Source organism: Rhodofomes roseus (genome assembly GCF_022264815.1).
Source record: "Rhodofomes roseus strain CIRM-BRFM 1785 chromosome Unknown C8Q71scaffold_8, whole genome shotgun sequence".
Lineage (NCBI taxonomy): Eukaryota > Fungi > Basidiomycota > Agaricomycetes > Polyporales > Fomitopsidaceae > Rhodofomes > Rhodofomes roseus.
The window spans coordinates 273,241-293,224 of record NW_025952964.1 but is presented as its reverse complement, the minus strand read 5'-3'; the positions used below and the strand labels follow the sequence as shown (position 1 = coordinate 293,224).

General features: G+C 55.3%; 7 protein-coding genes across 7 annotated transcripts; 3 read left to right on the top strand and 4 right to left on the bottom strand.

The window, feature by feature from the left end:
• The first annotated feature begins 918 nt into the window (after window positions 1-918).
• C8Q71DRAFT_753635 (uncharacterized protein) lies at window positions 919-2,893 on the top strand. Its single transcript, XM_047923443.1, has 4 exons — window positions 919-1,019; window positions 1,073-2,182; window positions 2,242-2,617; window positions 2,689-2,893. Exons 2-4 carry the CDS (start codon window positions 1,094-1,096, stop codon window positions 2,709-2,711), a joined length of 1,488 nt encoding a protein of 495 aa, XP_047779662.1. The 5' UTR covers window positions 919-1,019; window positions 1,073-1,093; the 3' UTR covers window positions 2,712-2,893.
• Window positions 2,651-3,593, bottom strand: C8Q71DRAFT_897953 (uncharacterized protein; the record flags this gene model as incomplete). The annotated part of the gene is made up of 3 exons (XM_047928767.1): window positions 2,651-3,105; window positions 3,161-3,261; window positions 3,312-3,593. 3 exons carry the CDS (start codon window positions 3,591-3,593, stop codon window positions 3,015-3,017), a joined length of 474 nt encoding a protein of 157 aa, XP_047779661.1. The 3' UTR covers window positions 2,651-3,014.
• A 960-nt stretch (window positions 3,594-4,553) lies between these two features.
• On the bottom strand, window positions 4,554-6,524 carry C8Q71DRAFT_553651 (uncharacterized protein). Its single transcript, XM_047919306.1, has 2 exons — window positions 4,740-6,524; window positions 4,554-4,681 (listed from the first exon to the last, which is right to left on the bottom strand). Exons 1-2 carry the CDS (start codon window positions 6,216-6,218, stop codon window positions 4,643-4,645), a joined length of 1,518 nt encoding a protein of 505 aa, XP_047779660.1. The 5' UTR covers window positions 6,219-6,524; the 3' UTR covers window positions 4,554-4,642.
• Window positions 6,380-8,438, bottom strand: C8Q71DRAFT_553598 (uncharacterized protein). Its single transcript, XM_047919305.1, has 3 exons — window positions 8,161-8,438; window positions 6,609-8,107; window positions 6,380-6,553 (listed from the first exon to the last, which is right to left on the bottom strand). Exons 2-3 carry the CDS (start codon window positions 8,094-8,096, stop codon window positions 6,542-6,544), a joined length of 1,500 nt encoding a protein of 499 aa, XP_047779659.1. The 5' UTR covers window positions 8,097-8,107; window positions 8,161-8,438; the 3' UTR covers window positions 6,380-6,541.
• Window positions 8,439-8,815: 377 nt separating this feature from the next.
• On the top strand, window positions 8,816-12,768 carry C8Q71DRAFT_796167 (TPR-like protein; the record flags this gene model as incomplete). The annotated part of the gene is made up of 17 exons (XM_047925657.1): window positions 8,816-9,069; window positions 9,120-9,270; window positions 9,323-9,594; window positions 9,648-9,771; window positions 9,823-10,308; window positions 10,362-10,499; window positions 10,558-10,645; window positions 10,694-10,795; window positions 10,853-11,175; window positions 11,241-11,337; window positions 11,388-11,494; window positions 11,549-11,672; window positions 11,725-12,147; window positions 12,203-12,327; window positions 12,379-12,478; window positions 12,532-12,608; window positions 12,661-12,768. The coding sequence occupies 17 exons, from the start codon at window positions 8,816-8,818 to the stop codon at window positions 12,766-12,768; spliced, it is 3,099 nt and encodes a 1,032-aa protein (XP_047779658.1).
• Window positions 12,769-16,263: 3,495 nt separating this feature from the next.
• Window positions 16,264-17,876, top strand: C8Q71DRAFT_753611 (Gti1/Pac2 family-domain-containing protein). Its single transcript, XM_047923442.1, has 6 exons — window positions 16,264-16,582; window positions 16,638-16,787; window positions 16,842-16,875; window positions 16,936-17,025; window positions 17,078-17,234; window positions 17,293-17,876. The coding sequence occupies exons 1-6, from the start codon at window positions 16,519-16,521 to the stop codon at window positions 17,746-17,748; spliced, it is 951 nt and encodes a 316-aa protein (XP_047779657.1). The 5' UTR covers window positions 16,264-16,518; the 3' UTR covers window positions 17,749-17,876.
• Window positions 17,877-18,445: 569 nt separating this feature from the next.
• On the bottom strand, window positions 18,446-19,693 carry C8Q71DRAFT_705911 (uncharacterized protein; the record flags this gene model as incomplete). The annotated part of the gene is made up of 4 exons (XM_047920473.1): window positions 18,446-18,607; window positions 18,653-18,798; window positions 18,848-19,023; window positions 19,098-19,693. 4 exons carry the CDS (start codon window positions 19,691-19,693, stop codon window positions 18,446-18,448), a joined length of 1,080 nt encoding a protein of 359 aa, XP_047779656.1.
• Between the last annotated feature and the right edge of the window lie 291 nt (window positions 19,694-19,984).

The following is a 19,984-nucleotide window of genomic DNA, read 5'->3' as shown; positions in this document are numbered from 1 at the left end:
AAGGTCAGCAATGGAGCACTCACTCGAGTACCAATGGAACTGATACTAGTAGGACTTCGCAAAACGCAGGTAAGCCTTCGAAAACGCGTTCGATGCGACATGCCATTGCGAACCAGAGGCCCATGCTCCCGCAAATGACAGTCTGATGAACATGCGTACAACTCCGGTAACGGCCAGTTGGACCGCTGACCGCGGATTGCCAGACCCCTATCCCGGCATTCACCGATTTGGGTTCTGCCCGCTGCGCACCCTCCATGTCGAAGCCGAGCCCTCTCCACCCCTCCGAGTCGGCTGTCTCGGGCTGGCACTGGGAAGCTCAAAGTCCACGCGAGCCTTGCAAAGACAAAAGCAAAGAACAATCAGACCTTCAGTTCGACGAAAGAAAAACCCACGGCAGCCCGCCTTCCATTGTGTATGATTGTGATAGATGTGAGTGGGCGATATCTGGTTCCTTCGCTGAAAACCTGTGATGATGGCTCACTCGCTGATTACTTGTGAGGTGGGCCCCGCGCTGCCCGTCGCTCAAATCTTCATGAGTTCACGGAGGTTCACGGCCCCGGGAACGACGGAGTGAGGCGGGTGAACAAGATGACCGGCGGGCTGAGTCGCCGGATCCGGGCCCTTGCGAGATTGGAATCGGCGATCGGATCTCCTACATTTAGATGACCGGCCGTCCGGACAGTCTGAACCGATTCCAATGAGTTCCGTTGTTGCGTACGTTGCGTATTGAACTTGTCTGGGGACACCTTAGACTCTGATTGTGATAGCAGACCTATCTTGAACTTATGCGTACGTATACAGGGTGATACAGGAATCCGCCCTGCGACTCGTGAGACTAAGGACTTGTCCCGGTCCGGAGATTGCCTCCCGATGTGGCACCGTAGTGGTACGCGTCCAGTACTAGTACGCCGCGTCTCAGTCTGTACCTACTCAGCATTGTGGCCCCGGGGGTCTGGCAGTCATACTACACCGCAGCAGAGTGCTACGTGTCATCCTCACGCTGTCAAACGCGGTGTTCAGTACGTACATTCCAAAACTAGAGCAGATGTGTTCGACTAAAGTTGACATCCAGATCTTAGTGGACAGAGGCAACATGACACAACTCACCTCACTGAACGAGGACGTGCTCGATGCGATCATCTCCCGCCTCCGTTTTCGTGACGCTCTCAGCCTCTCGGAAACATGCCGCAACCTCCATCCCATATCCGTCGGTAATGCCATCTCTGACGTCTACCTCACCCATCCTGGGCAACTCGAGCGATTCTGCATCTACATGCTCGCCGATGCGCAGAACCGCTTGCTGCGCCTACGGCGACTCGAGATTGTTGCGCAGGCGCTCGGGATCATCCCAAGTGGTGAAGAGACTTGGGAGAGCCCTATGATACCCATTGAAAAGCTGGCGGATGCGCTAGAGGGCGCCTCGAATCTGGAGAAACTGGACATCGAGTGCGTGCAGCCCTTGCTTGAAGCCATGCCGCGCCTACCCTCTATCCTACTCCGACTTCGCGGAATGAAAGAACTAGCGCTGCGCCACGTACCGTTCGCGGCGGCGAAAGATCTACTTCCTACTCGCTCGACTCATCTCCGGATGCTAATTCTCACCGAGGCAAGCTTCACTTCTGCGTCACCAACTATCCTGAAGCACCTCGCCTCCTTCCCTCAGCTCACGCGACTCGAGTGTTCGACGCTGTACGTTTCGGATTTCGAGCACCCCGTCACACTGCCGTCTATCACACATCTTGTTATCGGCCAGTGGGGGCACGACATTCCGTTGGCGAGCATCGCCAATACTTTCCCTGGCGTACGCCGCTTGCACGTCAAGTCCATTATATGGGATCTGAGCATGATTGACGACGTACGCTGGCATGCTGGTGAAAGCATCGCGACTGGATGCTGGAACCATCTGGATGAGCTGTGTGGCACTGCGGAGGCCCTAGGTGGCTATATAACCTGTCCCGTCAGGATGTTCCGCCGGCTAGCCTCTCGTGCTGAATTCTTGTATGAATTAGAAGAGGGGACAGCCGCGATACGCAGGACAGCCCCTGTCTGCATCTCTCTCTACACGTTCACAGACTCTCCTTGGCATGTCTGGAAACGGCTCGGAGAAAACACTCCTCGGTTGAGGTTCCTTGACATTCACGTGTCCGATGCTGGGATTGGGACATCTATGGACACCTGGATGGTGAGCTCATGAACTCTACCGTAATGACTATGACTGCACTAAGCACTACATGTTTGTAGGAGAACGTACCTCCTGCCCTACAGTCACTCCGCATCGTCTGCATGCGTCTCCAGATCACAGACATCTGTCACGCAATGCCTGCAGGCCTCAGTAGTAGCGATATGCTGGACCTGGAACAAGACGTCATAAACACACTCCCAAATCTGCTCGCTAGATACATCGCGTCGCTGCAATACCTGGGCATCGGTATCGGTGACAAAAGGTACGACATGTACACGCGATCGTGGTCATTCGTCGGGAAGACGTCGTGGTGGCGGGTCTCGCGTGACGGGCAGGAAGATAATGTTCGGATGGAACCTATATCTGCTGATATTGGCGAGCGCGTCATTGCGTATATCGATTCGGCAGAGTTCGAGGCTACCATGCAGTTCGACGGTACGTACTCATGATCTATACAATCGGACGCGATAATGACATCGCACACACTCAATACGCGACTGAACCAGATGCGCGTTTCCGATCCAAATAGTTACGGATACATCCCAGTTTTGGTGGCTTAATGTGCTGCTTCGTCGGATATTGCTTTTTTAGGCCGATCAAACACGCTCCGTAGCTCGAAGTAACGAAGTGTTCCGTGGCTTGTCGCGAGGCTGCGACGAGTACGATTCGATATTCGTAGTTGAGGAGTTCGACACAGGTTTCAGAGTCACATGAGAGTAGGCTCATAGCGCATACATTATATTGGTACACAATATCGCATACGAGGTCAAACCATAACATGTTTGTACATCGGGAGCTGGGAGTCGCTGTACGAATCCAGTCTGCGGGCCGCTCAATGGAAGCGAACGGGGTTGGGCTCGCTGATGATGACCTGGTCGACGCCGGTGACCCTGTGTCCCTCCAGGTTGCCGCCGTCCTTCACACTGCAATACAGGACGTTTCAGCTTACTTGATCGCACGAAGGAGACCCATACGTACACGACGTTGAGGGACGAGTTGACAGTGCGAGACTCCCGATCGGCGCCGAAGACGAGCCTCTCGTAGACGATCGCCTTGTAGTAGACACCGACATGCCCGGCCTATATTCCGAGTAAGAATGCAGTATCCAACGGCGTCGAGAAATGCTCACCGACTGGTGCTCCTTCTTGTTGGCCGGAACCTCCACCGCGCCGAGGAAAGAGACGGTGGCAGACGACTCGAGGGCGCGCTCACCCTGGAACAGCTCCTTGTACTGGTCACGGTTGAGCTGCTTGCCGTTCACGGTGATGTGCGCGTGCTCGTCGACGAACTCATCGAACGCGGTGCTGAATTCCCTCTGGTTGGGCGCCTTGTAGATAGCAGAGATGCGGTTCTCCACCCATTCGGTGAGCGGGATGACGATGGGGCCGTGGCCGAGAGAGACGTTAGCCATTGTGCAAGTGTTGGTAGATGCGAGTGGGTTTGGTTAGCCGTTGAGTGCTGGGGTATTCGAGAGTGCTGACCTGCTATTTATATATACTGTGAGCTTGCTGAGGCGGTTCAGGGCTTCACAGGAAGGGTAGGACCGTGCTCCGCCCGGCGGTGGCAGGGCGGGCGGTCAAACGCAACACAATGCACCGTGAACTGCACGGGTCGGGCAACATGACAAACATCATAACATAACGCGCCCAACTAACGGCCACTTGACCCGGTTTACCTGCAGAGGGTATGGGCGATATATGTCAACGCGCCTGAGGACTGACTCTAGGCTATGCTAACGTGCTCTGTGGTGGCATAGCGCAATTGACGGACCTTGTTACATCCCAATAGCACAGGCGCGCCCAGTCCACCGACTATACGCATGCAGGCGGCGCGCCGACTCGGCGGCAAATGTAACCTAGTGACAAGAGCATCATCGCATGGTGGACAAAGCTTTTGGAATGGAGACATGGCCTGACCTTTCTGGCCCCGCAGGATGTGCACGAATGAGGGTGTAGTGGCACAGCCGGCGCACATTGATGGACAGGTATGACGAACGACGCTGCACAGGTGACGGCCTGCGGCGCGGTCCGTACACAGACATTCCCGCCTCCTAGTCAGCCCTCCAACGGAACGCTGTCAGATGTGTTAGCCAGTGCTTCTTCTGACCTGCAACGCTCCCAGCGCTCCGAGAGTAGTACGGAAGTCGAGTTGACAATGTGAGCGCTCCACCGTCATCCCATATTTTCAAAAGTCCGCGTCGGGTTCTCGACGAAGCGAAGAGAATGGAGGCAGTCGCCATCGACCTCGAGAGATGACGATATGAGCATCAGCGCCCCGGTCTGCGTCGTGGCACACCTTCGCTGAGTCATGAGACGGCAGCACAATGGCACATGTACATGGTCGAAGATTTTGATGAGGCGCACTCATGGCGCTCGAGTTCCTGTTAGTATTCAGTACATACATACCCATGGTCGAAGCTGGTACAGCATGTATCGAATTTTTCTATAAATACTGTGAGGCCTACTTCGGTTTGTCGGGTTCCTCCGCAAAGAAAGATATCTAGCAAGCCAATGGTCAGCCACACCCTCAGTCCGGGCAGCAAGATAGTATCACTCACTTTCTGAAACGCCTTCTGTATCCCTTGTTCAAGGATTCCCAACAAGATGTCTTCGTCCGAAGTGGTTGTTCTGTGACGGGTCTGTTTGCCGCCAGTGTCGTGAACTTGTGACGAGAGCAGCACACGGATGCAGCTCCTAGCACCGGGCCACCCGTGCTCGAGAATGTTTTCCATGATATCCAACGCCAATCGATCCCTGTCGTTCGTAACCTCAGAACATCGACCCCAGTACAGCTGTGCCCGGCCAGCTCCACCATGGCGGGTGCGCGTACTTAGTTGGGCCAACACAGCCGCTCTCCGTTTCTCGCGAAAGAGGAGAAACCGACGGTAAGCACGGGCGGATACGTTCGCCATCTCCGGGACGTATGTGTCTCGTTTGATGTAGGATGCTCGAATTGCGGCCTGCTCCGCTTCGCGTTCCCATCCGAAACGCATCATGGCGAAGTACACTCGGAGGGGTGCCGTATCCATGTGGCCCATCCATCTGCGCTTCATGATTTCGATGACCCGAGGCAGAGCGTACTCGACGGCTGCCTCCGTCACGACACCCAGAAGATCCATGTCGTTGAACTCCAGCTCTGGTAGAGGGTACATAAGCCGGAGGAGAATGAAGACGATCATGCAATCTTCATTGAGCTCGTAGACTGGCAAATCGGCATAGGAAGGGTCTGTGATCGGTCGGCGATGCTCGAAGAATGTGGGTGCCGCCAAGGAGATAATGTAGCGGTTCACATAAAAGGGCATCAGAGTTACATCCGTCGACCGAATGACCATGTCTGCACAAGGATGTGCGTTGAAGACCGCCTTATCATCCTTTGCTCCTGCGCAGAGGTCGAATTTCTTCTCCCCCAGGCGCCGCCGCCGACGGTCTTCATGAGACGGATCCCGAAGCATCCGCGACGCAGACTGACCCACTCCGGCAGGGACATGCTCTTGGCCGCAGAACTCGAGGAGCTCGTACATGTGTCTCGACGTCATCCTATCCATCTCGCTGACGTAGCCAGTCGCAACTCCTTGAGCGCGGCAACGCACTGCAGCAGCGTTTGCAATGTCCTCAAGATCCAGCTCGCACGCCAGAGCATACACTCCGAGTGGTGAGGTTTCAAAGAGGGATAATCGTTTCCGCAGGATCGGTATGATCTCCTCCATCTCGTACTTGATCGCGGCGATCAACACGAGCCGGATTTCATCGACAGTCCTCAGCTCCGGGTCCGCGATGGGATAGCAGAAGCGCAGGAGACGATCCAAGGTCTCCGAGTCCTCCGTGATCTGAACCAGAGAAAGCCCAGATACGGGGTCCATATCTTCCGTCGGTGGTTGAGTCGGTTGAGGCACAGATAGCATGGCGTCGAAGACGTCCGATGCCAGGATCAGTACCTGCTTGTGGAGATAGAACTTGACGCCATCCGACGAACGCAATATGAGGTCAGCGTTGGCCTTGTTGAACGGGGGCCTTGCGATGCCCTCGGATTCACTCATAGAGCAAAGTTGTGCAACTAGCCTGTCATCAGACAACCAAGTTCGCAGAGGGTTCACTCGACAATAACATGCCACGCGAGTATGTCAAAGCAATGGTACGTGGAGGATCAAGTTGTCTGAGAAGCTGTGGAAAGATTTGGCGCGTGGTGCCACCTGCAGCAAGCATCCCAAGCTCGTAAAGGCACATGACTCAAAAAGCGCACAACGACTTCCAAAGTAGACTGCCCTGGTCACAGCGCCGAGTCGCAGACCGAAACTCCTCGTCGTTCATTGCCAGGAAGAATTGATGCTGCATTGGATAATCTAGGTTCAAAATATGACCTTCATAACTCGATCTGCATAGCAAACTCATGAGTTGACGTGCACACGGATTGGCGCGAAGTTCCTCACCCCCTGTAAGACCTTCCGAACCGCTTCCTCAAGAGAAGCCACCGTAGTGAGAAACTGCTCGCCCGGGTGTGCCGCAGTAATGATCATATCCGGCTCAAGCGAAGCGACCACCGCATGCATGCAACCCGCGCCCGCCGCTCTCTGTACCATCTCGAGCACATCGAGCGCGAACGCGTCCCGGAAATTCGAGTACTCGGCACCCGTCTTGCTCCAGTACAGCTGCTTTGACCTCGACGGCTTCTTCTCCTGGCGGTGATGCGGCTGAATGAGCGGGAGCGTCAAGCGCGAGACGGCCTCGCGGCAGCGGTAGCGGTACACGAGGAACCGTCGGTACGCGGACGCAGAGACAGCCTCCATCTCTGGCACGTACGCGTCTGTCTTTTCGCAGCATGCACGACGCGCAGCCTCGCGCGCCTCCTTGTCCCATCCGTGCCGCGTCGCGATGAGGTAGGCTCGTAGGGGTGATGTGTCGAGGTACTCAGCCCATAGCCGCTTGAGTGTCTGGATGACACGCACCATCCCGTACCTGGCGGCAGCGTCCGTGACCGCAGCCAGGGTGCGGAGGTCAGAAATTGTCGGTTCAGGGAGCGGGTAGATGAGCTGGAGGAGAATTGAGAGCACAGAGGCGACTTCATCCACCCGAATAGATACAGCGGCTGAAGTGGATGGTGATGTTGACACAGGACGTGAGTCCAGGAGAGTAGCTGAGGCCATGGCAAGGATGTTGCGGTGCACAGAAAACTCCACATCGTCAGCGGAGCGGATAGTCATGTCCGCGATCGCGTGAGGACCGCCGAACTCGGTGACAAAATTTGAAACCACAGAGCTGCTGTCAGACGAAGCCGAATCAGGGATAGGACTTCTGCAGAACGTCAAGGAAGGCGAGTTCAGGGACAACCCTGCGTTGATGGAGGGCGGTCTCCGCGCCCCGTAGTAGAGTAGTCGGTAGTATTGAGCCGCGGTTATCCGGTCCAGCTCAGGTGCATATTCCGTCGTGAGCTCTCGTACACGCACCGTGGCCGCGGCTTGGTGAGCGAGGTCCTCGAGGTCTAGCTCACATGCAACGACGTAGACCGGGAGAGGCGAGTCCATGCAGAGCGACTTCACCTTGTCCTTCATCAACGCTATCGCCTCCTCCATCTGATACTTCACCGCCGCGGCTAAGACGGGTTTGATGTCGTCCAGCGAGCAGAGCTTCGGGTCTGCGACCGGATAGCAGAGCCGGAGCAGTCGGTCCAAGGTTTGCGAGTCTTCTGACACATGGACGAGAGGGAGACCCGTCTCAGTGTGGACGTCGCGCGGGTCTGAGACGTTGGGCTGTGGTATGGACAGCATGCTCTCGAAGACGTCGGAGGCCATGCACAGGATCTGGGCGTGGACAAGGAAATCTATGTCGTCGAGAGTGCACAACACGACATCGGCGCTGCTCTTGTCGAATGGGGGACCTGCCGTTGTACGGGATCCGGGCGGAGAGTTGTCCGAAGCCATACGGCGTGTCTCTGGGCAATCATTCACTACCACTCCGTTAAAAGGATATGATAAGCCGACATACCTCGGCAAGGAAATCGGTATGTCGACGAATCCTTCGCGCTGTCCTTGTATTGGAGGTTCCAAGGAGACTCGCACAGTGGTCGGAACACCTGTAAGGACAGTCACCCAAATGTAACGACAGCGCGACTTCGGGTGTGTTGGACTCGGGGCTAGGACAGCCGCGTAGGATGGGAAGGGGCAAATTGGGGACAAGACTGCGGACAGGAACGCGGAGGGCGGCATGGCCACCCCAGCTATGTACTTATGTTATAAATGATCGCCCTGCTGAATACCGAGGCCGCGTCGCTGTCGCCGTCACTGTCAGTGTCAGTCCGACAACCGCGGCGTCCTGTTCCCGCCACTATCCGAGTCCGTGAGAACACTGCGGTCAGACAGGTTATTTTTTCATTTGAACCAATTACTTACTCCGTACCTACGTATACTGTGCTTCACCAGATTTGGCTGAGTCCGTCTAAAGCCATGCCTTCTTGAAAAGAAAATAGATGCGACATATTCTTGAGGTCTTTCCGGCTGGTATTGTTGCACGTGACCGCGACTGATGGCCTCGCGGCGGGTCCCTCCCGGTCGGCCAGGGGCCTCAACCTTGCCTCAGAAGAGTCCGTCTTCGTCAGTCGTGTCTAGTATTGGCTGGATCTCTGGCCTATGTACCAGGATCAATGCTCGCTTCTACGAGTGCTCTCACACTGAACGACATACTCGACCTCGACAGCAGTGCGCAGCCGGCAACGCGCGAGGACGCGACGAGCTCCGACTCATTGGAGGAAGACGAAGATGGATATGAAGATCCAGAGACCAGCGACGATGAGGAGGAATCGGAGGAGAGCGATGGTGACAGGAGGGAACATGCAGAATATGAGGAACAACAGACAGGCGGTTTCAATGCCGAAGCAGCGATTGAGGGTGATTTTGAGTGAGTACCTGGTCTTTTGCACGCGTTTGCCGCCATTGAAGCCTATGTAGTCGCCTTGTACAAGGCATACGACAGTCTGGCGGTGCAAATACAGGCCTCTTGACGAAGATGTGGGACTTCAACATGGAGGAGAAGGAAGCCGAGTTCCGCGACGACCTACGCGAAGCGTCCGGTGTTGGCCGCGGTCGCAAAGGGAAGAAGGTGAGCGCAAACAGATGTCCTTGTGTCCTTCGGTATTCATGCGTGTTTGAAGCGTGGGCGGAGAGCGGGCCCTGTGCTATCTCAGCAAGTGCGAGCATTGATTGGTGAAGGCAACCAAGCATACGTGGATGGCGACATTCAGGAGACGCTGCGCATCATGCAAGAGGTCATACGTATTGAACCTCGCGCGGCGCAGGCCTGGTCCGTCCTTGCGCAGTGCTACGCGGACATGAACGAGCCGCAAAAGGCGTTGCAGTTGCGCATCATGGCAGCGCACCTTACGCACGACGCAGAGGAGTGGGAACGTCTGGCAAAGCAGTCCGTGTACGTCACTTTATTCGCCTTGTATGCGCCAGGTTTTCATCGTCGAATAATAGTGAACTCGTTTACAACCAACAAGCGCTCTACTGCTACGGCAAAGTCTACAGTCTGGATCCTTCCAATCTGAATGCTTTGTGGGACCGCGCGACCTTAGCCAAGGAGATTGGCGAATTGAAGACGGTACTATCAGCAGGTTCCTTTACCTTCTCAAGCGCTGACCTATGTACGTAGGCTCGAAATACCTTCCTCGCAATTCTCAAGCGTCTCCCACACAACCTCACCGTCCTCGACGAGCTCCGCCCCATTCTCATCGAACTCTCCGATCTGGCCCTTTGCGCTGTCCTCTTCTCTGAAGCCTTCAATCACTACCACGCAGCCTTCCCGACGGGCATGGGGCTCGACCCTGATAGCGGGCAAGACGTGCCCGGCGGCGGATTCGGGATGATGCATATCCTCGTCCTCGCAGACCTGCACAACTCGTTGGGTCAGTATGACAAGGCGGTCGAGGCTATACGGAAGGGGTGCCGGTGGCTTCAGGGCCGAGTGCAGCAGAAGTTTTGGGACGTGTGCGAGGATGACAGGGAATATTACGTGGGCGCGGAGAGTGTGCGGGGTGGGGAGGGAGAGCTTCAACCGGGTGGGTATCCACTGGATGTGAATGCGAGACATCGATTGGCGGTCGCGCGCATCAAGATGGGCGACATCGAAGAAGGCAAGGTACGCAAGAGCACGGCCATATGATGTGGACAAGCCTGACTGAGCGATTCCAGAAACACGCAGACATCATCCTAGCGCAGGATGTCCTGGAGTATGCACCGCTCTTCACGGAGATCGCGGATGCGTATTTTGAGCGTGAGATGTACGCGGAGGCGCGATACATCTACGAAATCCTCGGAGGGGACGCTGGGGTACGCATCTTCCGATATGCATAGGCGCGTGACTGATATCAGTCGTCGGTCATGTTAGACAAGCAGCATGTATGTTCTCCTGCAAGCTGCGGCATGTCGCCGAATGGTCGGAGATATCAGGGAGGCAGCGGAAGTCTACGAACATGGTGCGGTCGTCTGACAGGATCACTGCACGATATTGACCTCCACCCAAGTTATAGTCGCGGATCCTACGCACAACGAAGCAAAGATGAAACTCGCGGAGATCTACGAGATTCTCAACGAGCCGCGAAAGGCTCTAGAACTAGTCTTTCAAGGTGAGTTGACCATCCCGTCACACGCGCGATTTCCCTGACGTCACCATCGCGACCTAGTCATGGACTCTCGCAGGAGACGCCCACGCCAAGGCACCGCAGATGACGGCACAGAGGACGCGAACACAACTTCGCTCTTCGAAGAGAGGGCCCGTTTCAAAGGCAAATCGGCCGCTGCGAAAGCGAACAAACTCAGCGCGGCACAGCTCCGAGAGTTGGAGGCGCAGAAAGAGCGCGAGGTCGACCAGAGTTTCCGCAGAGTCAAGGAGCTTTGGCCGCGCATGCTGGCTGGCGAGGAGGAAGCGGAACGGGAGTGGTTGGTAGAGGCTGAGAAGCTGATTGAGTCGTTCAGAGAGACAAGGAACTTGTTTCAGACGAGTCGAGTGAGTTCGTTTGGGTCTTGATCCGAAGAATTTGCGCTGACGCTGGTTTTTTATTTATTTATTAGCACCAAGGCTTCCGTGGAATGTTCCCCAGGAGCTCTAGGAGGCAAACAGCCGAAGCGAGCGAGGAAAACATGGCATCTCGTCTACAGCTTGAGCTAGGTGTGTATAAGGAAAGTGTCAGTTGTCGTGCGTCGCTAACTCTATGCCAGGTCGCGACACGATTGCGCGGAAATCCAAGGGCGATGGCCTCAATTCCGGCGGTGTCGATGCGTTCCGCACAGTGTCTTTTGACGAGTGGCTGCGGCTGTTCCTCCACGTACGTGCAGCGTTCCCTGCAATGTCTGAACAGGTTCATCCAGACATCCCCCAGTACACTTTTCTGCTCACGAGGCGCGGCCAGTACAACTTGGCTCAAGAAGTTCTACGTCACATCCTGTATTCGAGCGCTTATCAGAGTCGACTCGCTCAAGACTCCATTCGATTGGCGTTGATCAGTGAGTGCAACCCGCGTCTTGGTCAAACATCTTCCACTGAAGCTGTGTACAGCTTGTGCCATTCATGTTGGGCAGTTCCCCACGGCCGTGGAACAGTCACGGAAGCTGATCAATGCCTATCAGTTCAATAACGAGCCTCTCAGGGTTCTCCTAGCATCTCTCGGAAGTGGTTTGCGTGCCACTGACGCATTCCTCGCATCGACGCTGTCTAAACATCTCCTGCGGGAGATCAAGCTGGCTGACGCGGCAGTAAAGAAACCAGATGCCGTTAGGTGGAACAGCACGCTGCGGCGATACGGACTCGGCTCGGGCAAGAGTGGGGACGGAGACGATGTCGATGAGGAAGAAGACGTGCCGAGGGAAGGATCCACGGTGCCAGCTGAGAAGGCCGGCTTACCCACCAAGGGAAACCCCGTTAATGTCGCCGTGTACGGGCAAATATGCCTCGCCGCCAAGAGTTACCAGAGTGCCCTGTGTAGGTCGCTTCATAGGTCGCCGGTGCTCCCATCCGCTGACGTACTGCCTATCAGTTTATCTTCTGCATGCTTATGATTACTGCCCAGACGATCCTCTCATATGCTTGTGCTTAGCCATTGCATCGTTTGGACGTGCAATGCAACGACAAGCCGATAATAGGAACCATCTCGTAACTCAGGTAGGACTGAGCTCCTCGTGCTCCACTCCCCTCGCCGATCGTGACACATAGGGCATGGCTTTTCTGTCCCGGTATCGCACTATTCGCGGAACTCACTCAGAAGACGTCGATGAGGTAGAGTTCAACTTCGGCCGCGCCTTCCAACAGCTGGGTAAAGTCCCAACTTTGATTCGTTCGGGTCTTATGCTTAAGTGTCTCCGGCAGGGCTGCACTCTTTAGCCGTACGGCACTACGAACGCGTTTTAGCGTCGGTCGAACAGAAGTTCGCTGAAGATTATCAGGTAAGTTATCATGCTGCTCCGGATCTCAGACGATCGGTGACTGTTGTACTAGGATTGCGGTTTGGCGCGTGAAGCAGCGTATAATTTGTCTCTGATTTACGTGACAACTGGCGCCACGTCTTTAGCGGAGAAATTGTACCGGCGATGGCTTTCACTCTGAATGCCTTGTGAACCAGTACTGTATCCATAGCAGCAATGTAGCGGTAGCACATCTTAACCCTATTCAGACCGGTGAGTCTACGACACACAGAATGGTGACAACGTCCCTCTTGTAGTCACACGTCTGCTTCTTCGGTGAGTCCTCTCAGGCTTTATATAGACCTACTCAAGAACCTATACCACAGTCCGGGCTGAATTTCTTAGGAAGAGCGAATTCGATGTCTTGCGACGATAGCCTCGCGCGCAGCTCCTTTCGACAAGTCGTTCAAAGGGCGTGCACAATATAGAACCTTGATGAGGTATCTCCGACTATTAGGTTGAGAGCTATACATCATTTTAACTTCGATAGCTCGATGTGTCAAACCACCTTTGTGTTTGCTCTTACAGACTACGCGTTCTTCTTGATGGAACTACCTGTAATCTTCCTCGGTATGTCTATCTTTAACGATTGGACCTTAGCGTTAAGGTACTGAATGGCCCTGGACGTTGTTAGAGCCTTGTAGCGGACGGGCCTACTCTCTTCTCGCCGCCCGACACGTCGTGAACCAGGCATTGCACAACGGATCAGAATTTGCTATCCGGACGTTACGGTGTCTTGTAGATAATAAGGTAAACTCTGTTCCTTATCACGCCGAACTCTTCATCTGCCGTAGGCCCTTCGCGCTCATGACTTTGGCCAGGGACATATGCGTCGCCGCGCCGAAACTGTCTGTGACTTGCACATGGTGTAGACTGAACGGTGAGCCGGTTTTCCTGTAATATGCATCACTTATTGTGACGTGTTGCACATGCCACTAGCTCCGAAGAAGTTCTTTGTCTTGAGTCATAGAGGTCAACTCATGGTCTGCAGGACCGTCTGATCCGAGAGATGCTAGTCATTAAGCTCCTCGTGTTCGTAATTGCTCTTGACTTTCTACTAGACAAGGTTTCACTCCGAGTGCTTCACTCCTATGAACGGCGAACCAAAGGCGGCCTTATGCACACTTCGGTACCTGAACCGAAGTTCTGTTCCCTGTTTGCCTCCTCCAGTACCTCGGTACGTACGCGGGTAAGCTCCTCTCGTCATCTGTCTCCGCTATGTACTCGACTTTCTCAGCTGGTACAAACGCAGGTCTGGGCTGAGATGGCGCGCCTCTCACCTTTCCGAGTCTATCACTGCGTCGGCAGGGCGGACGTGAGTCCCATGACGTCTTCCAGACGCCCATGTCGCTTCGCTTCTCTACCAGCGGCAGAAGCACTCTGCACCTCCTGCGTGCGCGCCTTCCACGCAGGTGAGCGTGGATACCGAATGCTGTCGCCCGTGCTCGCCGCTAACTCGAGTCGTCTCGCTGGGAGTCGCTGGGTATACGGCCTTTCGCTTCCCCGTCCTGGCAGGCAATAATGATCACCAGCTGCTCACGGAGCGGCGTCACTACTCGGTTGTGACGCACCGGACCGCCGGTGAGTGCAATTTTCAGACCTAATCTGATGGTTCGTCCTAGGTGAGCCCAAATGTCACGGTCATCAACATATGTTGCACTTCGAATCCACTACTCATCACTGGCGGCCGGATCACAGACGTTCCAGTGTCGGCATTGCAGTCCATGACTTTCGGCGGCGGCACTGCTGCAGCATGCGCCGTGTTACCCTCTCTAGGAATACAAAATCCGTGCCATTGCATCATGACAAGACTGCCACAGGGAAGGAACGACCCGGGGCGAATGACCGCGGACGGAGCATGCACGCGCCCGGACGTAGGAAAGCCGCTCTTGCGGTAGAAGTAGCGCAAAGACTCGTAGGTCATTTGCAATGGCAACAATGCTACCGCCGTCAGCTGCGCCCTCTTACGGCACGCCATCTGTGGGTTATGTGGCTCTGCTGTCCTTCGCTCAGCCCTTCGTCTGGGGGGCGGGGGGCCTGTGGACAAGGATTGTGGAGACATGGAGGCCGAGAAGTCTCGCATGATGTTTATTTTCTCGAATTGCACCGCGGTCCGCACTCCACAATATGCATGCGCTGCGTCGAACTGAATCCCAGGTTAGCTCCTGTGATTCCTGCGATCGGACGCTTTGTTGACTGGGGACTAGTAGACAAGGTGAGAAGATGGGAAATGGTGACGGTTTTGGAGTCAGCACCACCTGAAGTTTCCATCGACGCTCCTTAATAGCTGAACGTGGACACATAGACGGGCTCACGCCTAACTCATGTTACTCAGGGCTGTCAAAAGAAGGGGACCAGGTTTCATTGTTTTGGACAGAAGTGTACCAGGCGAGTGCAAGGTAACGTGGGTAATTGCATTCAAGGCATGCGAAGGGAATCGAAAGGTGAATGGCCGAACGTGGTTGGTTGCCCTTGTGTATTGCCCGTAGTGACAACCGCGGCTTGATACTTGACTCGCGCATCCGGTCAACAACCACTTGTCCAACGACAAACAAGAACATGTTCGTGTCTTTTCCGAGAAACACGGCCAAAGTGACGAATGGACATTTGCTGTCGCCGCAGCGAACGAGCATCGGAGATCAGCATGACATCAACAGCGCCCACTGTTGATCTAGACATACAGTACGAGCCCATAATGGCGCGCTTTGGGCCGATCTCCGTACTCGTCACCGGGAAGTCTTGCCACGCTTGCTTCTGGGCAAAGCCACGACGGCTTTCCGGCTGCCCTTGCAGGTGAAGCCAGCGGTGGTCCCGCCTGAGCCGATCCGGAGAAGCACGAGGTCGTGAACCCTATCACAGCCATCTCTTCTATTGACGTACCATGTACGGGGACTGCCCGCCTTGCATCTCTCACTAATCACTCTATTTTGGTAGGCTATCTCGTGTTTGTACGTCCGGCGAGTTCCATCGAAGGCAGCGAACGCACGGCGTCTCGGAGTACGCTAGGCTTTGGCATGGTTTAGCGCAGCCTCGACTTGTGTGCAGATCAGTGGACCATCCCAATGGAGTCACTGGGCCAACGTCCGAGCCGGCCATGGCGGTAAAGTCTCGTTTCACGTCCGAGACTGGCGTTCCTCTCGGAGTCGTAACGAATACTGTCAGACACGAAGACAGCATTCACTCGCAACGCCGCCCAACCTGGGAATGGACACGGCTCGAGACTGCGACATGCGGACAACACGTTCTGGGACACGTCTGCTGGGGACGACGAGGCACGGGCGGACGAGGTGATTGGGCATTGCAGCGCGGCCACGCAAAATGCCAATCTTCTAGAGCGGGTTCTCACATCTCGCAGCGGTATGCTGTAAGGGCTGATGGAGACGTCATGTGTAACCTTAAAGCGAACGCTGAAGCCGACGGAGTGGTAGCCTCCCGAGATTCTCCCAGGCCGCTGCGTCATCCGGGGCTCTGCAGCGTTCGTGAGTCTTCCACAGGCACTCGCTACAGGATTGGGTCGTCGCCTTCCTGGCCAAGCCCCGCGCATCCTCATGTCTTCCATATCCAGTCTTGTCTGCCTCCGGTATGTCAAACTTGCCATCGCGAGGGTGAGTTACATTACCACATGAACCCTATTATCATCGTGTTCACCCACCAAATAGCACCACGCCGTAACAACACCGGCCACATAGGTATATAGTCCCAGCGGGAGAACGCCTAGTCTTGAACCAGCCAGGCACTCCCACCGTCAGTCTCTATACTGCTTCCCCTGACACTCCACCCGAGCCGCATAGCCTTCCGCCTCTACGTGCTTCCGTCCCTGTCCTCGGTTCCGGCGTCCAACTCAAGTACCTCTACCAACTGCGACGAGCGTCAGACAGGATCAAGTCACTGCATGTCTCCATCAGTGCCATCAAACGCAGCAGTTCCCTCAGGCCACGCAACCATCCCCGCTCTCCGTGAGCTGTCACATATGCACCGTCCGACTTGCAGCCATCTCACCGCTCTAGGCAGATTTGCGAGACGCACGAGATGCCCACATCGTCTTCGAGGCAGTCAGGCTCAACATCCTGCCTCTCATCACCAGACGACTCACGGCTGCTGAGCGCGACCAGCTATCGTCTGGTAACGTGTTTGTCTGGGAAGAGGCAGAGCACAAGCAAGGTGAGCTGCTAGCACCGTTGACCTACAGCGGGTCGCCAACCCTGTGACATACAGGCGGGCTGGAGAGGTGGACGGATGGAAGGAGATGGTGCGGCGATGTTCCCACTTGCCACATCGGTCCCGACTGACCCCAGGCGGCGGTCCTCAGGTCTCAGAGCCGGATGCGCGGAGATTATCTCTTTTACGAAGAGAAGATAGAGACCACGCCCGAGGAGAAGGCAGCCAAGGCTGCACGTCGGTAGGTAACTCGTGTTCACTAAACCACGTTCACGCCTATCATTGCTGGCCAGGGCGCGTCGGACGCTAGACCCGTTCAGCCACCAGCCAGTCCCTACGCGGCAGGATCGCCCCTCCAAGCCAGATGGCTTGACGAAGCAGACGTACTCGACCCACGTCTATGCGCATGCTAATGAGCCGAGGAAGTGGCATGTTGTTGCATATTTCTGTGTTAGTTCCCGTCCTTGCCATCCGCTTCATCCGGCCTGACACCAACCGGCTTTTGCAGGGCGACGACTACCAACATCTTCCAGTAGTCGAGGACTACGACTTTCTCAGGAAGATTCGCATACCAGACGGTGTATTCTCGTCTCCGCGTGGCAACCCGGCCAAGATTGCTCGCGCGCTGACAGTCCCCGACGAACGTTCCCGCAACGACGGCAATTGGTCCAAGGGCTCCTCCTGGTCGCATGCAGCAACCTCGGGAAGCGGCGCGCTCTCGCCAATCGAGCGACCAGAGTCTTCCTCGTCCTCCTCGTCTTCATCGACCAACCTGAGCACGTCAAGCGATACCACTGTCTTCCACGAGGGCAACATGCTGCCACGTCTCTCGAATGTAATCCCCATCCATCCCCTTAGCCCCGCAATCTCTCATACCCACTCCCAATCGTCTCAATCATCTAGTTATGCTGCGCTTACGACCGAGGATCGCCGTGCTTTGAGTAGCTTTCGTATTGTGTTATGATTATTCTCGAGTTATTTGCTGTTCGGGCCCCTCAGTGCCCCCTTGTAGACTCGGCGTTTTCTTCGGTCGGGTGTATCTTGGTGTATCTCTTGGACACTAGCGTTGTATGAATGGCTTGTTGCACGTCCTGACGTAGCCATGGGTCTGAGCATGAGAGGTAGAGAGCAGCGCGACTCTAACCCGGTTCTAAGTTAGAAGGAACAATGACGACGACTCGGGACCGGCGGGACGGATCGATCTGCCATACTCCGGGTCTGCATCGCATTTGCTCAGCATCACTTTTTCTCCACCAGGCTATCGGTCGTCTTTAATTGACCGTAACCGCTGCCGCGGGATGGCGAGCTGTGGAGTCGCCGACGCGATGGCGACGTGGTTGGGCGATCCTCAACTCAACCTACCGTATGGTGCGATCATATCCAGCTGTGCTCTTGATACTGATCACTCGCAGATGTGCTCTCACGAACAAGTTGCTGTCGAGAGACTAATTCAGTCTTGCTCATCACTGGAATCTTCTGGAGTTATGACGCACCGCGAGATCGCCTGTACCCTGAGTCGGTGCGCAAGACATGAGGTTCTAGTCTCCGAAGGGCGAACACGAGTCCCTGCTGGGTTCCGCGTTCCCAGCGCTTTGGCGGGCGCGAAGATAGATCTATAAGCCTAGACCAAACGGCGAAGCAGAGCTAGATCGGGAGGTACATTAAGTGAGCGGCTGACTTCCGAGATTCGTCCAGTCAACCTCTTCTCTTCTTTCAGTCCGCCAGTCTCGGCCTGTTCCTGAGATGTCAGATAAGTGTCGCATGGTGGGCCGCCCGTGAGGACAATGCCATGGTTGGTCCATGGTTCCCATATGGCGTACAACCTGCTGCTGTCAGCGCGTGTTACGATTGAGTTAGGTAGCACTCACGGAGATCATCTGTTGCCGATTGAGAGGCATCCCAACCATGACGCTCTTCCTGCAGGCACGCATGGCGAACATGGCCCTCGCCTTCGAGCATCTAACCATCTGACCCGCCGGCCGGTCTTGCATAAGATGTAGTAATTCCTCGAGATCTGACCGAGCATGTGAGCGATACGATATCACCATAGAGAAGGCTCTGACCTTTCATATCAAACACGGTGCTCTTGCTGGTAGGCTGGGCTACCAAATGTAGTCGATGGCCCTCACCAGGGATGGCGTCTTCATCTACTTTGATTTCAAATCCGTTCCGCCGCAAGATGTCGATATTCTCAGTAGCGAGGAGCGCGTCAGCCGCAGCGAATTCTAGAGGCTGTGGTCTTTGGGGAACGTGCATAATTGATCATTAGCTCAAGTAGCGCCAGCAACGTATCTTAGAAGCGAATGTGCTCACCGAAATAGCCTTTGAGATTCGATCTTTGTTGTCTCTTGCAACGTCTCAAAGTTATACTTCTCGTCAGCGGCATGTTGGTCAATGATGAACAAATCGTCCAGGACCTCGTCTACAATTGGCTTGATGGACGACGATGTACGCTTTCTTCGGCGTCCAATTATAAACCCAAGATTGAATTGACCCACAACCTCCATGGACCCGAAATCCGACTTGTCAATCACTCGCGAGAGAGTCTCCGCTGCCTTGGCGTCGTCCTGCACATTAGAGATGCCAGCGTCTCTCGTTGCGCCAGAAGCGGAAGGCCTTGTTAATTCGGTTGGCAGAGCCAGTGCGCGTCGGCGCCATACGTCTGTTATCCGAGGTACGTCGCAGCTGAGCAGAGCTTCTTCGCCCTCTGCCGTTCGCAGCACCTCTGGTCGATAGGCGGAGGGCGAAGATGATGTGGATATATCCGGCGTGATGGCGGCATAGGGATCTGCGGAATCCCCATTGCTGTCTGTGAGATCGATGACCTCATCCTGCGTCGCATCCGTTTCACCTGGCCTGCGCAATGGGCAACTTTCTTCAGGCAACTCGTTTCCACCAGGCGACCTCATGTCCTGATAGGGGGAAGAGCGGCTATCCATGTCGACATCTTGCTGGTCGCCTGCAACCACTGAGGAATATTGGATTTCAAGTTCAGCTTCGCGGTGCATCGAAGCTTCGGAAGCGTCTTCATCTTCATCCATGGACTCGTCCACAATCTGACTACCAATGCGCGCGAAGTCTCGCAACGTCGACCGGAGTTCTTGCCTTGCGGAGAGACCCTCTCCGACGACCTCGAGTGCAGGAGTCTTCCGACGTCTTTTCGGCGGCGCTGGCTCCTCGTCTGCGCTTTGTCGGAGATT

Excerpts from the sequence above, each read along its gene's own strand:
- C8Q71DRAFT_753635 (XM_047923443.1), top strand. The coding sequence starts at position 1,094 with ATGACACAACTCACCTCACTGAACGAGGACGTGCTCGATGCGATCATC. Across the intron at positions 2,183-2,241 it reads CATCTATGGACACCTGGATG|GAGAACGTACCTCCTGCCCT; the intron begins GTGAGCTCATGA and ends ACATGTTTGTAG. Across the intron at positions 2,618-2,688 it reads GGCTACCATGCAGTTCGACG|ATGCGCGTTTCCGATCCAAA; the intron begins GTACGTACTCAT and ends CGACTGAACCAG.
- C8Q71DRAFT_553651 (XM_047919306.1), bottom strand. The coding sequence starts at position 6,218 with ATGAGTGAATCCGAGGGCATCGCAAGGCCCCCGTTCAACAAGGCCAAC. Across the intron at positions 4,682-4,739 it reads TACAGAAGGCGTTTCAGAAA|ATATCTTTCTTTGCGGAGGA; the intron begins GTGAGTGATACT and ends TTGGCTTGCTAG.
- C8Q71DRAFT_553598 (XM_047919305.1), bottom strand. The coding sequence starts at position 8,096 with ATGGCTTCGGACAACTCTCCGCCCGGATCCCGTACAACGGCAGGTCCC.
- C8Q71DRAFT_753611 (XM_047923442.1), top strand. The coding sequence starts at position 16,519 with ATGTCTCCATCAGTGCCATCAAACGCAGCAGTTCCCTCAGGCCACGCA. Across the intron at positions 16,876-16,935 it reads TGGACGGATGGAAGGAGATG|GTCTCAGAGCCGGATGCGCG; the intron begins GTGCGGCGATGT and ends GGCGGTCCTCAG. Across the intron at positions 17,235-17,292 it reads ATGTTGTTGCATATTTCTGT|GGCGACGACTACCAACATCT; the intron begins GTTAGTTCCCGT and ends CGGCTTTTGCAG.